The 22633-nt window shown below is 43.4% G+C and overlaps 2 protein-coding genes and 1 long non-coding RNA gene across 4 annotated transcripts; 1 reads left to right on the top strand and 2 right to left on the bottom strand.

Moving 5' to 3' along the window:
• Positions 1–2430: 2430 nt before the first annotated feature.
• Positions 2431–17415, top strand: E2F5 (E2F transcription factor 5). The gene is made up of 9 exons (XM_082046809.1): positions 2431–2674; positions 8472–8581; positions 9220–9383; positions 10621–10662; positions 12081–12145; positions 13744–14011; positions 14700–14900; positions 15322–15366; positions 16678–17415. Exons 1-9 carry the CDS (start codon positions 2546–2548, stop codon positions 16785–16787), a joined length of 1134 nt encoding a protein of 377 aa, XP_081902935.1. The 5' UTR covers positions 2431–2545; the 3' UTR covers positions 16788–17415.
• On the bottom strand, positions 8084–14249 carry LOC309437001. 2 transcript variants are annotated; one of them, XR_014183461.1, is made up of 3 exons: positions 13982–14249; positions 13211–13297; positions 8084–8487 (listed from the first exon to the last, which is right to left on the bottom strand). It is a non-coding gene; the product is annotated as an uncharacterized lncRNA (long non-coding RNA). The 2 variants fall into 2 exon arrangements; XR_014183462.1 differs by lacking the exon at positions 8084–8487 and adding an exon at positions 11220–11741.
• On the bottom strand, positions 17371–21973 carry RBIS (ribosomal biogenesis factor). The gene is made up of 3 exons (XM_082046810.1): positions 21815–21973; positions 18836–18952; positions 17371–17537 (listed from the first exon to the last, which is right to left on the bottom strand). Exons 1-3 carry the CDS (start codon positions 21932–21934, stop codon positions 17469–17471), a joined length of 306 nt encoding a protein of 101 aa, XP_081902936.1. The 5' UTR covers positions 21935–21973; the 3' UTR covers positions 17371–17468.
• Positions 21974–22633: the final 660 nt, after the last annotated feature.

Below are 22633 nucleotides of genomic sequence, written 5' to 3'. Positions count from 1 at the left end.
TCAAGCTGTGTGATCTAGAGCTTGATACCTCTGGTGATGAAGTGTAGCTTAAGTGTGGGTTGTAAAAGGCCTTGAGAACATGGGCGCAAGTTGAAAGCATAAAAAACTACTCAGTGATGGTTAGGGACTGGCACAGCTTTGAGAGCTGGGAACGGACTGCTTTGGCTTTAAGAAAGGAAGCAGCAGCAAAGCAAAATAGAAAAACAGCCCCACAACTGAATAAGGCACCTGCAGCGGACTGAGAAAACAACACCCCCTCCCTGCTTCACACAGTAATGTTGTTCACGGATGGAGGTGGAGGGTGGGGAATTGCCTAGAGATTGCAGCCTTACAAAAGGCTCAGATCCCAAATCTGTGGGAGGGGACTGAAGTAAGAGCCCCGCTTGAGCTGCCTGCACACAGAGATCCTGCACCAGGCCCTGGAGACCTCTGAGGGCTGGAGCCATCAGCACAGTGAGGAGGCGTCCACTCTGGTGCTGTGTGCTCCAGCACAGGTGGGATACAGCCGTCACGGACTGACTGCTTCGTGTCCATGCTAACAGCTGATAATATGTGAAAATTAATACATTCTGCTAAGAATGAACTCTTAGCACAATTGGGTTAATGAATGTAATTTTACTGTAAAGTTTAAAATTGGCCTAATTTATGGGTCTGCTTCCATCCCAGTGATCTCTTGACTCTGTGATACAAATATATCAATGTTATCTAAATGCAGAAGAAAACGTGTTCTCATTCTTACCTTGTGCTCTACACACTCTTGCTTCTTCAGAAGCCATATTATGTGAGGAACTATCTGGAAAGCTGTTCTGTAGCATTTACATGGAAGTCACTCATGTAGAAAGGCTGCAGCATTTCAGAGCACTTTTCTGTTGTGTTTATGAAGTGTTTCCTTGTGCCCTCCTTTTTCTTTGCTTATTATTTAACCAAGTTACACCCTGGGGAGAACAAAGTGAATATGTGGAATGTACCAGGAAGATAAAAGAACTTACTTTTACTCCAATTCAATTTATTAATACCAGCTTAGAGTTTCCTCTAAAATTTTCATTCTGAAACGATTTTCTGATTTCATCATAGTGAGTTGTTACTATTTGTTCCTATTTTTTAAATAAATTCTCTTTTTTCCTTGCTCTTGGCTCAAAAAGCTCATACTACAGTATCAGGGTACATGCCCGCATTAGTAGTATTTGGATTGTTTGTTTTTCGTGTAGCTAATTCTACCTCTGGCATTGTTTCCCTCTTTATGCTTGCATGGCTTCCTTAGAACTTTTTAATAGATACTTAAGTTATTTCTACCTTGGGAAAAGGCCTCAAAACAATCAAATAACAAAAATATGGTGTAGATCAAAGCTGTGCCAAATATACCTATACTGAGGGATAAATTTCAGACGGAGATAACTGGAAGGTGTAACTGAATACATAAAAATAAAAATGTGAACTCTGTCCTTGTCAGATGCAAGACTTGTTCTGCCGCATCGATCGTGACAATTTAAAACTGAATCCATTATTAGATTTTGCTTTGTTTTCATTTCCAGACAAGATAACAGAACTATTTAGATCAATATTGAATGCATAATCAGTCAGGAAATTCCTGCATTACCTCAGACCAGTAGAAATGTGACTCAGCGTCCAGAGAGTGCATACCTGCTCGCTCCCATACATACATACGTTGCCCTGAAAATTAAATTGGCTATGAAGGTAAAGCTCTTATGTGACATGGCAACGTCCCTTCATTGTGTGGCCCACTGCCCTATGTGGTGGGGCATCCCAAGGTCTTTCCACAACAGCGTTTCTTTCTTGAAGTGCATCTGTTGAATTCTTACGAGATGTGGACTTTAAAGCTTCTCTGTTTTTATCCGATGGTGACTGAAGGAAGGAGGTGAACCCCAATGGAGGGTGAAGCTGAGTGTGTTTGGACACCAGTGCAAGGGATGGGGTGAGCCTCCTCTCGGTGCCTCCTGCTGGAACATCAGCACGTCCCGTGTCCTGCCTCAGCAGATGTGAGAACACAGTTTACAATTAATCTGAGTGTTCTTGCATCAAATGCACACGGTGAAAAAAAAGAGACAAAGAGGTGTTGTGCAGGGGGCACGCAGGCACTCTGGTGTGTCGCCAACGCCCCGGTCCGACCCCGGAGGCGGCTCCAGGCCTGCGCCACCGGCCCTGCAGAGACCCGAGCGAGAGCCCGGCCCGGCGCGCCTCGGCCAGGTGTGATTCTCCTCCCGCACGCCGCGGGCTCCGCCGGCTGGAGGCGGCTGGAGGCAGCAGGAGCAGCACCGCGCCGCCGGGCTCCCCGGGGAGACGGGCGCTGGGCCCGACGCGTCACCTGCCCCGCGGCCGCAGCCCCGAGGGGCGGGCCCGGCCCGTTCCCCACGGGCAGCCCCGGCCCCCCGCGGCCGAAACATGCCGGTGTCCAGGCAACGGCGGCGGCGTCACTTCCTGCGGCGCCGCCCCTCCCGCCGCAGCCCTCGGGCCGCGGCTCCGTTTCGGGCTCGGGCCGTTGCAGCGGCCGCGACACGTGGCGCGGCGGGGCGGCCCCGCTGCCGGCATGGCCGCGGCGGCCGAGGCGGCGGGCGGTGGCAGCAGCAGCCGCCACGAGAAGAGCCTGGGGCTGCTGACCACCAAGTTCGTGTCGCTGCTGCAGGAGGCCAAGGACGGCGTGCTGGACCTCAAAGCGGTGCGAGGGCGGGGCGGGGCGGTGGCGCCATGCCGGGGCCTGCCCGCGGGGGGACGGCGCCTGCGGACGGGCGGCGCGCACAGCCCCGCCGCGCTGCCCGGGGGCGGCACCGGGCCCGGCCGCCCGCTCCCTCCCTCCCTCCCTCCCTCCCTCCCCGGGCGGCGCGGGTGCCCGGCCCCTGCCGGGCTGCGGGGTCGGGTGGGGGCTGACAGCCGCGGGCGGCTGAGCTACGCGTTCCGACTCTTTCTGAAAGGAGTGGAATGGTCACCGTGCACAAAGTGCAGCTCGTTTTTTGCTTGTTTTCTATTTATTCTTTACTCTCCTGCTTTGCTCTCTGCACTGGCTCAGTGTATGGGCTGTTACCTAAAACTCTTTTTCTCACCTGTCCCCTTCGATGTCCTCCTACTAAAGGGGAAAAACTATGTTGAAAAACAGACCATCACCTCTAAAGTACTTTTTGTAGAAACATAAAAATGCTTATTTGGCGGGCTGGGTGGTGAATAATCTTCACCCACTTGTGCAGTCCACTGCCTCCCAGGTGCGGGGGCGCTGGGCCGCAGCCGCAGGAGGTGCAGCCCTGGGGTGAACCCACCGTGCGCCAGGTCACTCCTGCCGGGGGTTGCTCTGTCACAGGCGGGACCCTTGGTCCATGTCCTGCTCGCCAGTCCCCTGCAGGCTGGGGCTCTGCTTGCCTGTCGGGGTGCGCAGCGCCTTGGGCTGAAACTGTGTTTTTCACTGGCTGGTGAAGGTCATCAGCGCTGCTGAGGAGTTGAGCAAAGTGCCATTAGAGGGTGGCTTAGTGCTGTGGTTACTTAAGTCTTTTCTGGAAAGCTGATCTTATTTGTTGATTATTCTTAGCGGCTCCAGGAGGTGAGCAGTGTTCTTGCAGTGTTTTTGTGCATCCTTTTTCAGGTAGCAGGCACTTCAGTGGTGTTAGAGCGGCCAGTGAAACTTTAGTGTGAATTAGGAAGGATGCTGAATAGGTTTTATACACCTTTAGTGATGTTGTGGTCTGTACACGATGAATTTCTTTGTCTTTAATTGCCTCGTTCTGTAGTAAAATGGAACGAAGCTGTGCATATACTCAGTTTGTAAGACATTGAGTCAAAAAAAGAACAAAAGAGGATGGATTTGAACAATGAAGTTGGGCTCTGTAGTGGGATGGGATGATGTTTCTGATTTGCTTTTGTGAAGAAGGTAGGCACCCACAGGGAATGACAGAGTGGATAGCCAAGGAAAAGTAAATGGGCATTGCAACAAGTCATAAAAATTTCTGCTGAAGACCTTTACTGGAAACTGGTTTCTGAATTACAGGATGCCATTTGTTGGAAGTAACTACTCACTGAAGTGAATAAATCTTTGGTACTTTCATTAGCAATGAGTCAGTACATAAATCTCTGTAACCGGTATTTCTCATAAATAAGTCACATATCTAAGGAAAAATGAAAAACAGCATGTGTGTTATGCTGGTGTGCTCAGGGAACTGAAGAACAGGACAGTCTTGAAACGGAACAGAGCGTTCCAAGAAATGATCCATGCAGTGAGGATCTTCAGCTCTCTCCCTGCTGACAGGTATTGATCATCTGCTGTCGTGCTGGTGATTAGTATTTCTGTAGCAAAACCAGTAGTGCACTATGAAGAAAATATAATTTGGAAGCAGTAAGTACACATCTGGCTTTGCGATGTAGCAGTTGAGAGTGAAAAGCTGTTCCACACGACATTTCCTGGTGATACATCTATAATGAATAGTTAAGCTGTCTGCAAGAGGATACTTCGGACATGTGTGCTGACCCATCGTGAAGCAGTAGTGATGCACTGTCCGATTTGTCCAGTTCCTTGCTTTAGGTGCATGGAGTGCTTTGAGTTCTGTATTTTTAAATGTTTCAGTGCTGGACACTTCTCTGCTAACATCTGACAAATTATGGGAGTGGAAGTGAGGTTTTTCTTGGAATTTGAGTTCTGTAATGCTTATTTTAAAATCAAATAGCCATTCTTGAATAATTGCTTAACTGTCCCTGAATAACCTTGTATAAACAAATCTAGTTATGGAAATAAGCTTAAAACATTAAGAGATGAGATAGTAGGGAAAGAAAACAGAGTTCCTATATGCAGCAACCCACGAATTTCAGGGCAGAGAGAAAAAGAGCACAATGATTGAATAAGGGGCAAGCCACCTGAAATGACTCCCCAAACATGGTGTCTTCTTTCTCTTCAGTAGCATACAATTGCTTCTGCCTTGATTTCGTAAATGAGCTTTGTTTCTAGGAGAACACCATCCCTGCTTGTACTCAAGTAGTTTCTCATCATCAGTGCAAAACTTCAGGTATTTTAAAATCCACTTGTTTGCTGCTGCCTTTACAAATGTATTGATTGGGAGCAAATAACAACTGCCTTACGCTTGCTCTATTCCACATAAGAAGGAAAAGCTTATCTATTAAATTTTATATTCTCTTAAGCCTTATGTGTGCAGTGATACTCAGAAGTTTTACTCGTGTGTTGCCAGGCACACTATTAAGTGTTAAATTCCCACCAAACTGTTGACAGTCCTCTGAAGGAGAAGATGTTGTCATCTGCTGTGGGCACAGGCTAGAAGATGTAGGATGTCTTTCCTTTGACACATGGAGAGCAAGTGCACAGTGCTGGCCCTTCTGCTGTGTTAAGCACCTCTGTTATGACTCTGCCACAGTGCTCGAGCGGATTCTTCTGCTCTTCAGTGCTAACACAGCCAGTGTGCAGCTGATAATTCCCACTGCCTTCTGTCAGCTCCAAGGGAGCAAAGAAGTTGCATGAGAATGCACCTGCTTTCTGGTTGTCTTTTTTTAAATTTAAATGTGTGTATGTGCATGTCTGTAGCTGAAACTGTGCTGAACAGCATGTTTTCTCTATTCCAGAAGCTGCACAAGCTGAATGCACACAGAACTGAAACACTGCACCTCAGTGTGTTTCTTCCCGTTTAGAACTTGTCTCTGAGAGACTCCTGTAGTGCTTGTCTTGGACACATATGTAGTCAAAGTGTGAGGAGATACTAGAAGGAATGACTGTAATGCACCAGCTTTATATTAAAAAGATTTTATGAAGAAACTCCAAATACAAATGATTGAGAGGAAGGCATGTGCAAGCTACATCCAACTGTCATATCAGGGCCATTGCGGTAGATGTCCGTTTCTTGTGCTGCCTCAATCTGCTTCAACCATTTGACACAGGCTGTGAAATGATGAGTTTTAAAAGTGGTTTTGACAAAAGGACATTTGTTTAAAAGTCACCGGAGGCTCTTTAAATTATTGAAGTCCTTAGTGCATGGTTTGTGTGGAAGAACTGAATGCCTGAACCTCATTTCTGAGCCATGTGCCTATCAGAAGGTGTTACATTGGTAAATGCTAGAGTGCTGGAGAGGCACTTTTCTATTGATTTTTAAAATATCTGTAAAACATCCCATAACATTTTGATAAGATTATTGGGTTATAAGACCAGCACCAGAAAGTGATTGTCTGGATTAAACTTTCCAGACTGGCCTCACTTTGATTTACTTGTTGGAATTCTTGTTGTAACTAGTTGGACTATATAGCTGTGATTGAATTATTTGCAGAGCTAGTCAAGCCAAATACAAATGTAACTGTGTCTTTCATTTTCTCAGTCCCTGACCTGGGGTTCTGGAGCCCGGTTTGCAGCAGCAGTGAATCTCCATTGCCAGTGTTAATGGGAGCTCTGCATTGGGCAGATGAAATGCAATAGAATTTAGAGTACTGAGACCACTCCAACTTTGAAACATCTGAAGTTGGGTACTCAAAATTAGTGATATTTCTTTTTTTTTAAACTTTGGTTTGAAAATACATTAAGATTAGTAAAGCCTTTATGTATTTTACAAATGGGCATTTTGAAAAATGTCTTGAGGTAATGAAATCTGTCCCCAGAGCAGTTTCTTCATCATTCAAACCATGAGCAGTAAACCAAGTCCTACGTCCATGTGTTGAACAATGGGAAAAAGGCAGAAAGTAATTAATCACAATAGCAGCTGATTAAGTGTGTGCTGTCCATTCCTTGCACTGAGTAATGTCGAGAGCTTGTAGAAATTGTGCATCTGAAGACTGTAAGGTATAGAGGGTGTTGATTAAACGTTGTGCAGGCAGTATCAGTTTGGTCACTTCCTAAGTTTTGAAGGCTTCTCTTGCAGTTGTTCTAAGCAGTGTGCACACAGCAAAAATAGCAGGTTAAGATAGCTGATACAAATGATTAAAGAGCTTGTTCTCCTTGGAGAGAACCAAAGTGTGCGCTTTATATGTATTTTGTTTTGTTAGATAGGAAAAGATTTTAACAGACTGCTACAGAAGACCATGCAAAAGATAAATATTGGTAACAGTGTGAGTAGAAACACTGTTTAGTAGGTACATTGCTGTCAAGGAGAACAAACAGTTTTTATACTTCATGGCTATAAGAGTATGTTTTTTAATTTCCTTTTTTATTTTTCCTTTTATTTTACTTCACTAGCAAAAAAAATAATTGTACTACTGAATCCTGGTAATTAACTTACTAATAAGAAAATGTCACTTCTTTGGAAGATTAGCGAGTTTATGGTTCAGAAAATGCTGTAAAAGGAGTTACATGGACTTTGCTATAAAATGATTTGATTTTCCTTCCTATTTGTGCTTGTCTCAGGTTGTACTCATCATATAGGCCACTTTACTAAAAGCATTATTTTAATAGATTGTTCAACAAACTGAAATAAATCCTTATGAGCCCTTAGTGGAAAGCAGCTGGTTTTATGCGTTGGTTCACATTTGGGATGCAGAACTTTTTGCCAGCTGTCCTTCTCTTTCTTTTTCCTTTTTTTTTCTTTTAGTCTGTTTAATACAATGATTACAAGAGATTATATGTATGCGAGGGTCCTGAATAGTTATAGAGTCAGACTCCTCTTTGCTTTCTCTCCTTTTGGTTAATATTCTTTGAACTTGAGCAGCTTTGCAGCGTCAGAGAGATCAGGGTGTGGAAGGCACAACTACCTCGTTTGCTTATTTTGTCTAAAGTCTTGCATCAGGTACATAAAGGCCACTGTGGAGTGAATTACAACATGAAGCAGAGTGTTTCCTCTGCCTGACACTCTGTTTTGAGTGACAAGCTGTTACAGCATGCAGACACACAACCTAGCTAGCTATGATGTAGGAGTGATAGCGTGGCAGCAGTGAGCATTGCTGTGAGCTGAACCAGGGTTCTGGTGACTGGGAAATGGTTCTTGGTACTCGGTGTGACAGACCGAGCAAGCCCCAGTGCGCTGTGAGGTGGGTCCGTGCAGTGACACATTAGAGGACGGTGCTGACTGTGAAGTATCGCAGCTCTCCTGCAGCCACTGAGGGAAATTACAGCCCTGTCGTTCCATATCCCAGCACGGTTTAATCCAAACAAAGACTGCCAGTGTCAGCGGGATGATAAACTTAATAATTCATTGCTTTCAGAGTCTTGTTCACTGCAGGGTGTTCCTGTGGGCCTTCCGTGCTTTTTCCTACCTTCTAAAAAGAGCATTGCAGTTGAATAGCAAATGCTCCAAATACCAAACGTGGTGTTTGCAGGAGTCTGATGAGGGCAAACTCGCTGGCCTTGAAAGAGGCGACTCCTCTCGGCAGGCTTTGTACATCACTGCAGGCAGGTGCTGAACTTTCGAATTAATGATTGAGCATCTGGCTTTTGAAGAGCCGAACCTTCTTCCTTCAGAATGACATTATTTGGCAGTTTTCCAAGGGAATGGCTCAACAGTGTCTTTTGCCCTCAGCGTGCAAGTTGCTGATACTTGTTCTTCTCTTGACAGGCTGCTGATACCCTTGCTGTGAGGCAGAAGAGAAGGATTTACGACATCACCAATGTTTTGGAGGGGATTGATCTTATCGAGAAGAAGTCAAAAAACAGCATTCAGTGGAAGTAAGCCCTGTCAATTCTGCATATCTTTACATGCCTAAAAGCAACAAAAATTGTCTCATTACACTTCTGACTAGATATGACACTGCAAAATTAACCTTACACTCAGAAATGAGCAGTATGGCATTTTGGAATTACAGTAAAGCTGCAAATGAACTTTGTCATCCCTTTAACTTTCTTCTTTGATACATAAAATCGTGTTTCCAGCATACAGGAGGTAAATTTGCAGAAAACTTATACTGCTACTTTATAACTAGCATTTGTAGTGGAAAAATTTACAGTAGATGAATCTGAGATGGTGATTGGGACATGCTGTCTCCACCTACCTACTCGTGTAGTCCATGCCTAATTTCTCTTGGGTCGCTTAAGGTGAAAGCTCAAGCTAAGAGGGGCAGAAGAAAGGGCCTGCAAAGCAGCTCCAACACAGAAAAAACTGCATTCCAAAAGAAAGTAGGTAGAGAGGAATTCTAAACTTGAAGTTAAGAATTTTGAATTTTCTCTTAGAACGCTGCTGGGAGGGTAAACATTCATTTCCATCATGTTGAATATTAGCAGATTTTCAAAACGTTTAGTCTTAAGAAATTTGCATGTTTGCATTAGATTTTCACTTGTGGTTTCCTGCACCCTTATACCTTTTTAAGAGGAGTAGGTGCTGGCTGCAACACAAAAGAAGTCATAGACAGGCTGAGATATCTGGAGGCTGAAATTGAAGATCTAGAGCTAAAAGAAAAAGAATTGGATCAACAGAAACTGTGGCTACAGCAAAGTATCAAGAATGTCATGGATGATTCCACAAACCATCAATATCCTTTTAAATCAATTGTGTGCATCTTGAAACTAGAATTAAAGCAACACTTGAAGTGTAGGTAATGGGTAAAGTGTAAGGTAGTCCATTTTATCCAGAAGGAAGGAAAGGCAAATATTTTTTTCTCGGTTTGGCTCAAAAAGGAAGAAAATAAAACTCCTATTTACATGACTTTTTAACCTCTGTGACTAACCTAAAAATAATGTAGACCATATAGGTATACGTATATATATGGCAGTAACTTTAAGGCCATAGTATAACCCTGGTGTCTTATTTTAAATAAATTGTATTGCTTTCCAGCACTTGAATTTATACTTTCTTAGCAGTGCTTTACATGAATCTCTTTTGTGTTGCTTCGTTCTCTTGAAAAGATTAAGCTATCACCCAAAGATAAATGGAGTTGACGAAGTCCTGAAGCTTGTTGGGTTTGAAACTGGAAAAAATGTTTTGTGTTATATATCCCCATAATAAAATACCTTCATAAGCAGAGAGTTGCAGCTACATAACTTGTAACCATGTGTTTAGCTGTCTTGCAAGATATTGAACAAAACAGACACCTGAGACTGGGATCAGGAAAGTGCCCTTCTTATCTGTAGCAGCAGTGGTAAGTACTTAAAAATTACTTGAGTTGCTCTACAGAAGCTGTTCCTGAAAAAATGATTTTGTAGCAAAGGAGACTGAAGTTAAATGTTAGGACAAATTTCATTTGGGAGAGCTTGCACTGGAATTGGTCCCTCAGGGAGGTGGTGGAATACCCATCACTGGAGGTTTTCCAGAAGAGGGGAGGCGAACGTCTTTCTGGAATGTCGTAACAGTTGATCATATCTTGAGGTAGGGGATGGGGATGGCAGATGAACTCAAGTCCCCTCTGGCACTATTTTTGTGTGATTCTGGGAAATCCTGATTCACACTTGAATTCTGTAGTGTCAAGTTCGTGGGGTAAATGCTATTCTTCAAAACAAGATTTTACATGTTCTCTTTCTTGAGAAGAATCTTCTCATTTAAGGTACACAATTTTTTCCTTTTTGTATTTTCTTCACAGATATGTTTTTTTTTTCTTTAAAAGACAGAGCTCTACTATTTTTAAGTAGCTGTTCTGAAAGCCAAAAATCATGCCTTGATTACAGCTCTGAGTAACAGCAGTAAGTTTATAGTTTAGACTTAATTTGGACCAGCTTCTTTTAAAGGGCAACAAATATCAGTTCCGTGTTGCTTTATTCCTTGACATAAATTACATTTTCATATGTAACCCATGAAGACATCTGCAACTGCTTCGATGGTAAGTTGCTGCTAGGCTGCATTTCTTAAGCGAGGGATTTCCTGATCTTCCTCTTGAAAACAGAGCTGCTAACTAACCTGTTTTTTTCCTGCAAGTATTTTGAATCTAGAGAAGGTATTTAATAGGCATCCGTGCTAAACAGGTGTTTCTCACTGCTGTTCGTGACCAGCAAGTTCTGGCATTTTCTAGTTTTAGTCGCAGGTTGTACAGAACGGAAGTTCAGCTGTTTGCTGAGTGCTGGTTTTGGATGTCTTTTTCCGTATTTGTGCTTTGCAGCAGCTCACCTCAGGCCATTAATGGAACGAGGGACAGGGCATGTCAGTTCAACCCACCGGAAAGACCAGGCAGGTCCAAATTTCCTGAAAGTTTGTGGTGGCAGCTGTGGCCAGTGGGAGCTCCTGATGATGCCATATAAATGGAGCCAGCTGAAGTTCAGTGATGGGGCATTGCTACACAATCAACAGGATTCCTTCAGTAGAGGAGGTTGGAAGAAATTGCAAGGAATTGGACGCAGAAGTCACTTCCCTTGACATCCTCTCCTGATTCTGGGGCACACAGCTTCCAGCGAAGCTCAGAACCATCTTTTCTTTGCCACAAGGAAGGCTGGATTTGTTTTTGAATAAAAATGCAAGATTAGACAACTACTGCAGAGTTTAACAAATGAGCTATTACTAAAAAGAGTTAGTAATTACAAAATGTGGAGGCACATAGTACAGCATTTGTGTGGTACTTCATATCTCTTAGGAGGCGGAGAAAGAAAAGCATTATTCCAAGTTACAGACAAATGGGAAATGATGTGCAGGTTGGTGAGTGACCTGCAGGGTAAGGCACGTTGTGCCAGTGCTGTTGATGCAGTTGTGATCTCCTGACTTTAACCAATACGTTTTAGTGCGCCCGTTAAGCTACGGGTGAGTTTGGTAGCCAGCTGTCACATCCCACCTGTATGTGCTGCAGAAGCTGTGAGCTTAGACCCTGGGAAGCGCTGGCTCTGCAGACCATCATTAAGACCTTTTCTTCCATCCTGTACTACCACCATTCTGCAAACCCATCAAGTGAGCTGGACCGGAGAGCTGTTTTAGCTGAAAAAGAAACCGGTTAAATATTTTCACTTCACGTTACGTATACAACTAGGAGATCTGGGGATGGTAACAAACAGGGAAAGGAAGTGGTAAATATGGTATTGCTGTGAGAAATGGTTCTTGCAACTGTGGTCTAAATATTGGAATTCTGTGATTTATGTTGTAGTATATACTTGGATCTTATAGGGACTATGCAAGTCCCACCACAAGTTTATTTATGCTAGAATTATGCAGTATTTTAAGTGACCTTACAGAATTACCATATGTGAATGGATACCATGCAAGACTTGAGAAAAATATGTACACTTAACACTTTCTTAAAAATTGCTGTTTAACCAGGAGACACACTTCTAGCAATTCAAGCACCTTGTGGTACACAGTTAGAAGTACCTATACCCGAAATGGTATGTACTGGTTTCTTTTACCTAAGTGTTCTAGAGGGACAGTGGAAAGGAAGAGCTACTTTAGAGCAGACGATTTACCTATCTGTGTGCAAGAGGAGACAGAAAAATGAACATTAAGATTATTTCAGTAGAGAAGGGAGAGGCTGGGTGGGGAAAAGTGTTTGTACACCAAGGTAGACTAATGGTAGCTCTGTCTTCTATTAAAAACAAGATAGAATAGTGGATTTCTTTGCTGTCTGTTCTCTCTTACTTTTAAATGTTGCAACTTTCCTGACTGGGCCTAATTGTCATAAATTCTCTTGAGAACTTAACTAGCAGTGACTTTTATGTGTCAGATTTCTCTTTTGTATTATTAAAACAGGTCTCTTACAGAAGAGACTTAAAGATTTAGTTTAGATTTAGTTTGTGGTTAGTCTCATGGTACTAGACTGGATAGAGAAACAGACTGCAGTCTTGCTTTAGGCAAAAGGCTTAAATGGGCAAGATTAAAGTAGGAGGCCAAATTACTTACCTGTGCCCATCTTTAATATTTTTTTTTTGTTGCAGTGCTCTGTTTTTTAATAGGATTTTCATAGTTGGGAGAGAGCATTGTATGAAGCATGGTAGCCACTATGCTTGTAGAAGGCTGAAATTCACCTGACAAGTTTCACAAGCTATTTTTAGTGAGGCTGAGCACAGTCTAATATCATAAGAGCACCTAAAGCTAGAACCGTAAAGCTGATCAGTGGTCCTATCTTTGTCCGCCTCTGCTTAAGTCAGTTCAGGCAATGCTAAGGTTCACTGTGGGACTGAAGTCAGCAGCTGTGACGTTGGCTTGGAGGTTGTTATTTAGCTTCTTGTCAAGGACTAAAACAGCAGATCTTTGTCATTGAGTTCAAATTGGATGTTTTTGCTTTGGTTCCCTGAGGCTCCTTTGCCACTTTTCTTATTTTTTTAGAATGTACTTGGCTGAATTAGCCACTGCAGAGTGAACTGTCTCCTTGAGAAGCTAGTCCTAGCTGTATTGCCTATGTAATTTGCCAAAAGAAGGCCTGGCAAATCAGCTAAGACATTGTTTCTACTAACTTGTCATCCTGTCTTCACTCAGTCTGTGTGAAATATCCATCTGTTATAGGATGCTTGGTCCCAACCAGGATCATTCTGAAGCTCTCTCTAAAAGGAAGAAATTTAAATGCACATAAATCATTATATCATTATTGTTAGTGATAAGATGTAGCCCTGCTGTAAGTCTCATGTAAGTTGAATTCAAGATTTAGTTAAGCACTTCGAAGAATTGTATATTTGTGTCCTCTCTAACTGTGTTCTGGACAGGTAGTACATTACAGGTTTGTAATCTGTTGGGGTTTATTAGATCACATGCATTAGTTTGTTGTTTTTTTTTTTCCTGGCTATGATTTGATAAGTGTGTGCCAATTATCACCTCTTGCTAGTGCTGTAACTACAAAAGCACTGTATTTATCTTCTGCATTAGTTTGAGAATTCTGTCCAAACACCTTCATTACTTTCTGTGGGAGATAACTCTGTGCAGTTGCTGTTAGGTTTTGTAAAGTTCCAAGTTCTTAAGGAACTGTAACTTTCATAATATACCACCTTTACAGGGCCAGAATGGACAGAAGAAATACCAGATCAATCTTAAAAGTAGTTCAGGACCTATCCATGTGCTGCTTATAAATAAAGAATCAAGCTCATCCAAGCCCATGGTGTTTCCAGTTCCCCCACCCGATGACCTTGCACAGCCCCCATCTCAACCTGCAGCTCCAGCAACTCCTCTTAAACCTGCTGCAGCTCCTCAAAATGCACCAGAACAACACGATCTGAACCAAGGACAAGAGTTACCGCAAACATCAGCTGCGGACACGTCATCAGGTGGGTCCAGGGTTTTTCCTGCCTCTGATGGGTGGGGGAGGAAGGGAGCTGGAAGGAAGGAAGAAGTTGTTAGAAAAGGTGGTAGATAAAGTAAAGATTAAGAATTTGCATAGCATAGCAGCTGTCTGTTAAGAAACCTCCCCAGGGGGTTAGTAACAGCTCAGGAGGTTATTGAGAAGCCTCTTCCTCTTCTGTCTGGTGAAACAGATTCCCCCCTGGTAGCTTATCATCTTATACCAAACAGGTTTTGGATGTCATCCTGTTAATTATTCTGAGGTGCTTCTCCTGAATGCAATATGGAACGAAATTGCCAGCCGCTGATGGACTGTATGATTTGAACGTGTACCTTTTAATGAGGCAGATAATACAGGCACCAGTTCCAGCTTTTGTGCCACAAGGTCACTTACCTTCTTCCACATAGCCACAGTGAGAGACTGCCTGAATATCAGGTATTTTTTTCATAATAGTAAGTTAAAATGAAAAGATTTAAGAAAATGCTATCAGTATTACAGACTGCATTTCTGAGGGGTCCTGATTAAATTGTGCCTGTGACTTTGGAAAAGGGAGACTCCTCTCGCCTCATCCCAGACATTGGTCATCATCTCCTCAAAAGACAAAGCCGGGTGCAGGCTTTTTGTGTTTCCTTTTACTGTAACAGACTTGATAATGTGCCTTTCTGTCTTTGTAGACAACAGTGTGCAGCAGAAGAGCACAACCCCTGCAGCTCCTTACTCCAGCCCTCCAGAGTCAGTGTTGTACCCCAGCCTTTCAGGAGACGTTGCCCAAGCTACAGCTGGCTCAAATGACTACCAGGGCTTGCTGCCCCTGGATGTTAACTGTATTCTCAAGCCAAACTCATTTGACATAGCAAAGATGGAGGAGCCCACAGGTAGGAAGGAGCAGTTACTGTTTAAATGATTTTATTAGTTTCCTGAGCGCTTCTTTGTGCGCAAGCTACTGATGAGTTACACAGAAGATGAGCACTTTTCTCATAGAGGAAATGACAGATCTTTGTTCATCTCCTAATGAAGCCACTGAGCCAGCTCTGAGTAGCAAACTTGTTTTGAGCAAAATACCTTTGCCACCAAATAAGCTTCATATTGTACATGGCTCTAGGGTTAGAACGGATCAGAGGGAGAAACATACCAGGAGAAACTGAGGGATACAAAGGTGCACGTATTTTACACAGACGTGGCGTGGTATCTCCAGAGCTCCTACCTTCCACGAGCCATACTGTACTTTGCAATTAATTGTTTTCATGCAAAGAATATCTGTTGACTTCCATAAACACATGTTCCTGTCTTTCACAGGAAATATAAGTGGGGATATTATTGATGAACTCATGTCTTCTGATGGTAAGTATTTAGCATCTTTACTTTTCTAATAATCACAGGTAGCAGCGTGGCTTTTGTGTGAACAGCACTCTTGGTATGTGTCTGTTAAATCTGATGCCAAGAGTCAGTATGAAACTACTTCTTTCCCCTGTACTGCCTCCTCTGTCATTCTTGTCTTTGCTCCCCTTTCAGTTGCCTGCAATGGTTTTATTTAACAATCAAAATATAAAAGCCTTAATCCAGCAAGCACTTACATGCATGAGTAACCTACCAGTCCCTAATTCAGGAACACCGAAAGAACAGGCTGATGACTGGAGTGCTGCCTTGAAAAAAAAAAAAAGTCTGGTTTAATTCTGTTCTGCCTCAGGCCTCCTGTAGGAGCTTAGATTAAACATTGCAGAACACACTTAGATGCCTGCATGCAGACTGATACACAGGCAGCTGTGGTACACTAACACAACAAATGTCACCTGGTTCTGCTCTTCCACCTCGGTGGCCATATGAGTGCAGAACTGAACCACAGCGAGTAAGTTCACGTGCTCCCTGCCTCTCTGCTGTGTCTGGCGAAGGTGCCAGGCAGGGCTGAATGTGGCTGACATTGTTCCTCTTGCCCTGTAAATACACTGCTGTCAGCAGCCTCTGCTAATACCTGCCCTTCAAGCAGAGAACCCCAGGGCTTATCTAGAAAGAACTATGCAATTATTGAGATGGCATTATGTGAATGTGCCAATGTGTGGCTATAATGGAAACAATCTCCACTTTTGGAGCAGGTACAGCATGCCCAGCTCATCTGCACTAGATTAGTGTTCCTGAGGTGCAGTGTGAGGGCTGAGGCTTCTCTTCTTGCATTCCCTCCTCAAAGATGGTGTCAAACTGAAGTGCAGTGCACAGAGAAACTGCTAGCTTCCATTTTTCTTCTGTAAAATAGAGATAATGGTAACGTACTTACTGAAAAAAATAATTGATGTATGCAATAATGTAACAAGACAAAGGAATATAAACTGTGGGTTTCTGATGAAAGTTTCAAAAGCTGCTCAGGAGGTCCTTTGCTGCAGAAGGAGAAATTAAGGCCATATTCCAGAGTTATCGCTCCATGCCAACAAATTCACTAAAAATACTAAGCAAAAAATGTACATACGTCACTTACTGCTGTAGTTTGGAGGCAATACAGGTATTCACAGTGTGTATCCTAGCACGCTTGTCAGATTATCAAGACTGTTTTAATTATTAAGACTAACCCTGATACTGGTGATGACAAACATAATGAATTATGAGATAGGGCTGATATTCCAAAAGTGGTTTAATTTAAACTAAACTATTCCTGCTTTACAGTTTTTCCTCTCTTACGACTCTCTCCTACTCCCGGAGATGACTACAACTTTAACCTGGATGATAATGAAGGAGTCTGTGATCTCTTTGATGTGCAGATACTAAATTATTAGATATTGTGTCCACCAGACTACTTATCTACCTCTAACTATAACATTCTAGACTTCTTCATAACCTAGGTGTTTGAATAATGAATGTATAACTTCTTAGTTCACTGACTCTGGGAGTATATTTCCTTTTGCTTCCTTTGACTACTTCACAAAACAAATTCAACAACCAGAAAAAAGGGCTTTTATCAAATTCTGGCATGTTTTTTTCACCTGAGTGTCTTCTATGTAATCCAATTATTTGGACTTCTGTTTAGTAAGAAAAGTGAAAATGCTTTATAGCCTTTTGATCATTTCTTTTTAAATGATTAGGCTTCTTGCTCACGGTTAACAGCATTTTCTTTGAAGCTTTACTGCCAAGAAGCTTTCTATTGTTTTTTTTAACCTTTCAATCAATTTTGAAGCTTTCACTGCCAAGCTGAAAAGTGAAGGATATCAACTTGAGTTATGCTAGATTGTTTCAGTGAACCAATTTTGTGAAGTGCCTTCTGTTATAGCACTTTAAGTTTCTCACACTGACTTCTGACATTCCACTTTCCTAGATGATAGGAAAGGTCTGTTTGTAGTTTGTATTAAAGCGTGCCAATACTTGTATATTAACAAGATTTTTTTAATAAAATTGTACAAACAAAGCCATCAGTGTTTTTGATCTTCACTTCTTCCAATCCCTTCATTGTCCATTATGCACTACAACTGAGATAACAGGCTTGTGGCAGCATCCACATTTGCTGGTTCCTCTTCCATATGTGTGGAAACCTGAAAAAAAATGAATTACAGTTTAAAGTAGACAGCAATACCTTTATACTCTGCTTGGGGGAAAAAAAAAAAAAAAGCAAAACTTGTTGTCTAGAAGATTAGTTTGTCTTTATATATTTGATTTAGGATAATTTTGCAGTCATAATTCAATAATTTGGAGGACTACAGCAGTCACTAAACTTGAAAGATAAGCAGGCAATACTTTATGCTGCAGAAGACAAGACATCATGCTGGTAACGTAGCATATGTGGCCAAATGGAAATAGGCTCAGCTTTTAGTCCAGGAAATGCTCTCAACAAAAGGATCATAATTTTGCAGTGATCAAATTCAGCATTACGTCCTGTACAGCCCTACCAGCACGTGAGCAGGGATACAGTCCCAATTCCTGTCTGCATGCAACAGCAAACCAGCGGGGATAATATGGCCAGTGGCATCAGCTGCCTCGAAACTCCTCCTCGGCCTCATGCTGTGACTGTGGAATTGTCACCTATGTTTCATTTTTTCCCTCAGCCTCTCCTTAAGGTATTTGATACTCATTCTGTTGCTCCCAGGCATACAGAAACTTGATCACCCCAGGCACAGTATTATAAATAAAACTTGACTCATGTCCACTTTTCCCAGCTCCCTCTGTTTTCCCCAATAGCCAGGATCGCTTCATCTGTACTTTGTCCTGGCCCACTGTTTTCCCTCTCCCCCAAACCATGCCCACTACATCACAGAGTCAGCATAAAGAGTTTATACAGAGGTTGTCTGCAATTAAATTTAATTACTTCTTGCCCAAGACTGCATGTAGCCCTGTTTAGTACAAAGGAAGATGAGTAAAACACTGTCTTGAACCCTAAGTGCTACAGGCAAGTACTCTAATACAGAAATTGTTTCAGGTGTTGGTACTTCTGATGAGGGAATATGAAGGCTTAGGAATTGGCATGCAGAGCTGTTTGGTTCAAAGCACTATCAGGTGCTTCAGGCAGGGGAACAGCAAAGTTCATCCTTACTTGCTGTGTCTATTTGTGTTGAGGCCTAAGTCTCAAATCAAGGGGCTAGAGCTGGAATTAACTTTCAAAAAATCAATTAAAAACCAGCTAGAACATAATTTGGAAATATGTTTTAGAAGTTATGTAGCACTTGAATATGCTAAGCAAATTTCAATATTACCACACCACTGAAATTAATAAAGCTGGATTTGCAGCTTTAAAGCAACTGCATGATTTGCCTGCAGTCGTAGAGCCAGAACATAATGCTTTGAACATGCATTTACCTTTCATTTACATCGTCAGATTTTTACAAAGGGAAATTACCTTCTGATTCTTCTGAGGTTCTGCTGCAGTGCCTTTTGATATCTGCTGTATTTCTTTCTGAACTTCAGCAAATGCTTTATTTATTGTGCTAGTTTTTTCAGCATTCCTAATGTTTATCTGGGAAGAGAAAAAAAAAGACACATTGGTATTTTTAAGTGAAATTCCATTGGCATGTGAAATTGCACCATTTTTGTACATGTAATATACAGGCAGTGTTATATGCATTTATTCAAAAATTGCTTTTTAGTAGGTATGTTTTTAAGGTTGAGTTTATTACTTATCATCAAGTCATGTATTAATAATGTTCAAATAAATTGAAAATTGTGAAAGCAGCTAAACTTGTTCTATTGGAAAGGGAGCCCATAGAGATCCAGAAACAGAACACAGAAAACAAAAGCCAGGCTGCGGACAGGCCCTGCTGTGCTGCCTTCAGCTCATCTTAGTGGAGTGGAGTTCCAGGAAGAGCTCCTTCCTTCATTTGTAAATTACCTTACTATTTTGAATTCCTTCCAGTAATTTGCCTTTCAGCATCACACCCTGCATTCCTACTTGTTCGTACTGTAGGTCTATCAGATTTTGCTACTACAGTATTTAAAGAAAGTTCTGTGGCTGCAGCAGACAGAGACACGTATCTGGTCCCTGGAAACCTCAGCCTCACTTACTAGCCCTAGTCTGCCTTCATAAGTTATTTCAGAAAGCTGCTTGCTTTTGAAGGGGAGGAGCTAAGGCATGGACACATGCTGTGCTCTGGGGACAATAACCTGTGGCGGAGGAGCAGGGTGAATGTATGGGGCCATCAGCTCTTTCACCACTGCAGCAAATATAAATTCAGGTGATCTCAGCCTTAGCACCTGTTGCTTCTGAAGCACCAAGTTTGGAAAAGGATCATAGCCAGATAACGGCCTATTACATTGCAGATGCTCCAGAAACATGCTCATACATCTTCAGGCAACTCCAGATTTCAGGATACCAGCTGCTGTTCCCTGTAATTCATCTCTTGGCATTTTACACGGAGAAGCAAACTGTGAATGCTTACACATATTCATTTTGCTTTCAAGGCTTCCATGGTTTCAGAGCATGTATACTTTCACAATAATTCCATTTATTCTGAGTGACCAAGAGAACCAGTAGTAAAAAAGCAGTATCAAGAGGCTGGTAAAACAAGCCTACTCAGATTAGCTTTAAATTCATAATAAGCTGTACAGTGACTCACGAAATATGGACTCAGCTCCTGGCTCAAATCAGAGTGATGGGACTGTGGGCAACACAATTTACAAAGAGCCCAGGTTTCCCATTAGGGCTTGTTACCATTTTCCAGCTTCACAAGGGTGCTAAAAGGATCCAGTTAGTTTTAAATCCCAGTATCCTCAGCTCTTCTGGCAAGACTCCACCATAGAAAGAGGCTCTGTAGCTAGCATGTGTATCTACATCTAAAGTTGTTTGAATAGTTATAATGGGCCTTTATCTATTAAAGAATAAACCTAATTTAACAATTTTTTCTGAGCATCTTCCTATACTGCTTAATGATAAGTAGATCCTCAAAGGCTTAATGAATTAAAGAATCCAGCATCAAACACACAGAATAAAATTTTACTCTTAATGAGTTACTTGCTTTTCATGAATATGTTTTTAAACCTGTTTCTCCCTTTATTATACAGAACCCTCTAGACTAAGTGGAGATGTGATGCCAGCAGTGTGAAATTGTTTATTTCCAAACTTTGTTATGTTCCCGTCTGTCAACCACATCAATTTGTCAAGTTGCTTTAGCTTCTAGGAAAAAACTGGGAAGGGGCTTTTATAGAGATGATACTCTTTATGCACCCAGCAGATTTCTGCTTTTACTATCAGATGCCCTTCTAGAGGGACCAGCTGAACTCAGCAGATGGCACAGCTCACACTGGAGGGAGGGTTTGGGAATAAGACACCGTAAAGAGACTTCCAGCTACCTTCTCTCTTGGTAAGATCACCCCCATCCCTCTTCCGCTGCATCATTCCCAGCCACACAACCGACTCTCTCCCTCCCCCAGGCTGTGGTGCTCACCAGACATGAAAATGGCAGAATTCTATTTTTGCTCGTTTGTAATTGCTTTAGTGTGTTAAATTGGCTCACAGAGGGTTTGCAGAGCATCACAGCCCATCTAAGGTGTTAGAAGGGGGAAAAGAGGAATTAAAACAGCAGTGTTCACACTTAGATTTGTTCACTGCTTTTCACTGACATGGTTTTACTTGACAGCTGAGACAAGATCAGAAAAGGCTCCATCCTTTCTGGTTCTCCCTCCCCAAAATGTTTGTCTTGGCACTCATTCATAATCATGCTTGTTCAACTCACCAACCCAGCAGAGAAAAAATGCAAAATACATTTTTAATTGCTTGTGCTGCTGACTTAGCAAGTTAGCATCAATGCAAGCTGTGACCAGAAAGCCCAGTAAAGGGGTGTGGGATTGGAAACATGATGGAAAGGCACAGGACTTCACCTTGCAGTATGTGTGTCTGGTGGTTTGCATCAAGCGGTTTTCTTAAATTGTAGGCTCATTAAACAACTGACATCTTCAGCATCACGTTCCCCAGGATATCCCGAGGTGCCATCAGGTTCTTTCTAAACGACCCCCTCAAGGAGGACAGCTGGAAGTCTTACATGGCAAGTGCTTGGAGGAGGTTAGTAAAATAAACTTGCTGTGTTTCTCTTTTTGAAGATTATGACATCAACATATAAACGGCATTTTCAGGTGGAAATCGTGTGCTTTGGCCTTTTCTACCCAGAAGAATACTTGCCCGTGGAACTGCTCTATTCAGCCGGACACGAGCGCTCCCTCCGCGCCGCAGAGGCCTCAGAGGCCGCACCGGCCCGGCCCGGAACGAACCCCGCGGGAGCCCCGCGTGAGGCCCAGGGGCGACACGGCTGGACTGAGGCCCTCCCGCCGTGAGGACGCTACCCCGGCGCTCCCCGGGCGAGCCTCCTCCTTCCCCCGCCCCACTCACCTGCTTCAGCCCGGAGGTGACGGGCCGCGCCTTGCCCTTGGCCTTGGCCTTGACGGCGCCACTTTTGGCGATGCGGAACACGCTGACCGCCTTGGCCGCCCGGCCCCGGCTCTTCCCCATGGCGGCGGCACCGCGACGGCCGGTGACGTCACACCCGCGCGCCGGGGAAGCCGCCAATCACAGAATCACAGAATGTGAGGGATCGGAAGGGACCTCGAAAGATCATCCAGTCCAATCCCCCTGCCGGAGCAGGAACACCCAGATGAGGTTACACAGGAAGGCGTCCAGGTGGGTTTTGAATGTCTCCAGAGAAGGAGACTCCACAACCTCCCTGGGCAGCCTGTTCCGGTGTTCTGTACCTTCATTGTGAAGAAGTTTCTTCTCAAATTTAAGTGGAACCTCCTGTGTTCCAGTTTGAACCCATTGCCCCTTGTCCTATCATTGGTTGTCACCGAGAAGAGCCTGGCTCCATCCTCGTGACACTCACCCTTTACATATTTATAAACATTAATAAGGTCACCCCTCAGTCTCCTCTTCTCCAAACTAAAGAGACCCAGCTCCCTCAGCCTTTCCTCATGCGGGAGATGCTCCACTCCATCATCTTCGTTGCTCAATCCTCACACAGCGCTGCTGCTGGGCGGCCGGGCCGCGCGGGGCCGGCAGGGGGCGCTGCGATCCGCTGCCCGCTCGCCTCTGACCGGCTCCGGGGCGGCAATTCAGCCCCAGCGACCCCCTCCCAGCGTTCCCCTCCCAGCGACCCCTGGCCCCGCTCTCCCCAGCCAGCTGCCGGCACGGGAAGGCTGAGCTTGCTGCTCGTGC

Source organism: Streptopelia decaocto (genome assembly GCF_964273445.1).
Source record: "Streptopelia decaocto genome assembly, chromosome: 2".
NCBI lineage: Eukaryota > Metazoa > Chordata > Aves > Columbiformes > Columbidae > Streptopelia > Streptopelia decaocto.
Note: the sequence above shows the minus strand (reverse complement) of the source record. Positions and strands in the feature narration are given on the sequence as shown.

Coding starts and splice junctions, on each gene's coding strand:
- E2F5 (XM_082046809.1), top strand. CDS start 2,546: ATGGCCGCGGCGGCCGAGGCGGCGGGCGGTGGCAGCAGCAGCCGCCAC. Junction 9,384..10,620: donor TGATTCCACAAACCATCAAT/ATCCTTTTAAAT, acceptor CATAAATTACAT/TTTCATATGTAACCCATGAA. Junction 12,146..13,743: donor AAGTACCTATACCCGAAATG/GTATGTACTGGT, acceptor CCACCTTTACAG/GGCCAGAATGGACAGAAGAA.
- RBIS (XM_082046810.1), bottom strand. CDS start 21,934: ATGGGGAAGAGCCGGGGCCGGGCGGCCAAGGCGGTCAGCGTGTTCCGC. Junction 18,953..21,814: donor TCACCTCCGGGCTGAAGCAG/GTGAGTGGGGCG, acceptor TTCTCTTCCCAG/ATAAACATTAGGAATGCTGA. Junction 17,538..18,835: donor AACCTCAGAAGAATCAGAAG/GTAATTTCCCTT, acceptor ATTTTTTTTCAG/GTTTCCACACATATGGAAGA.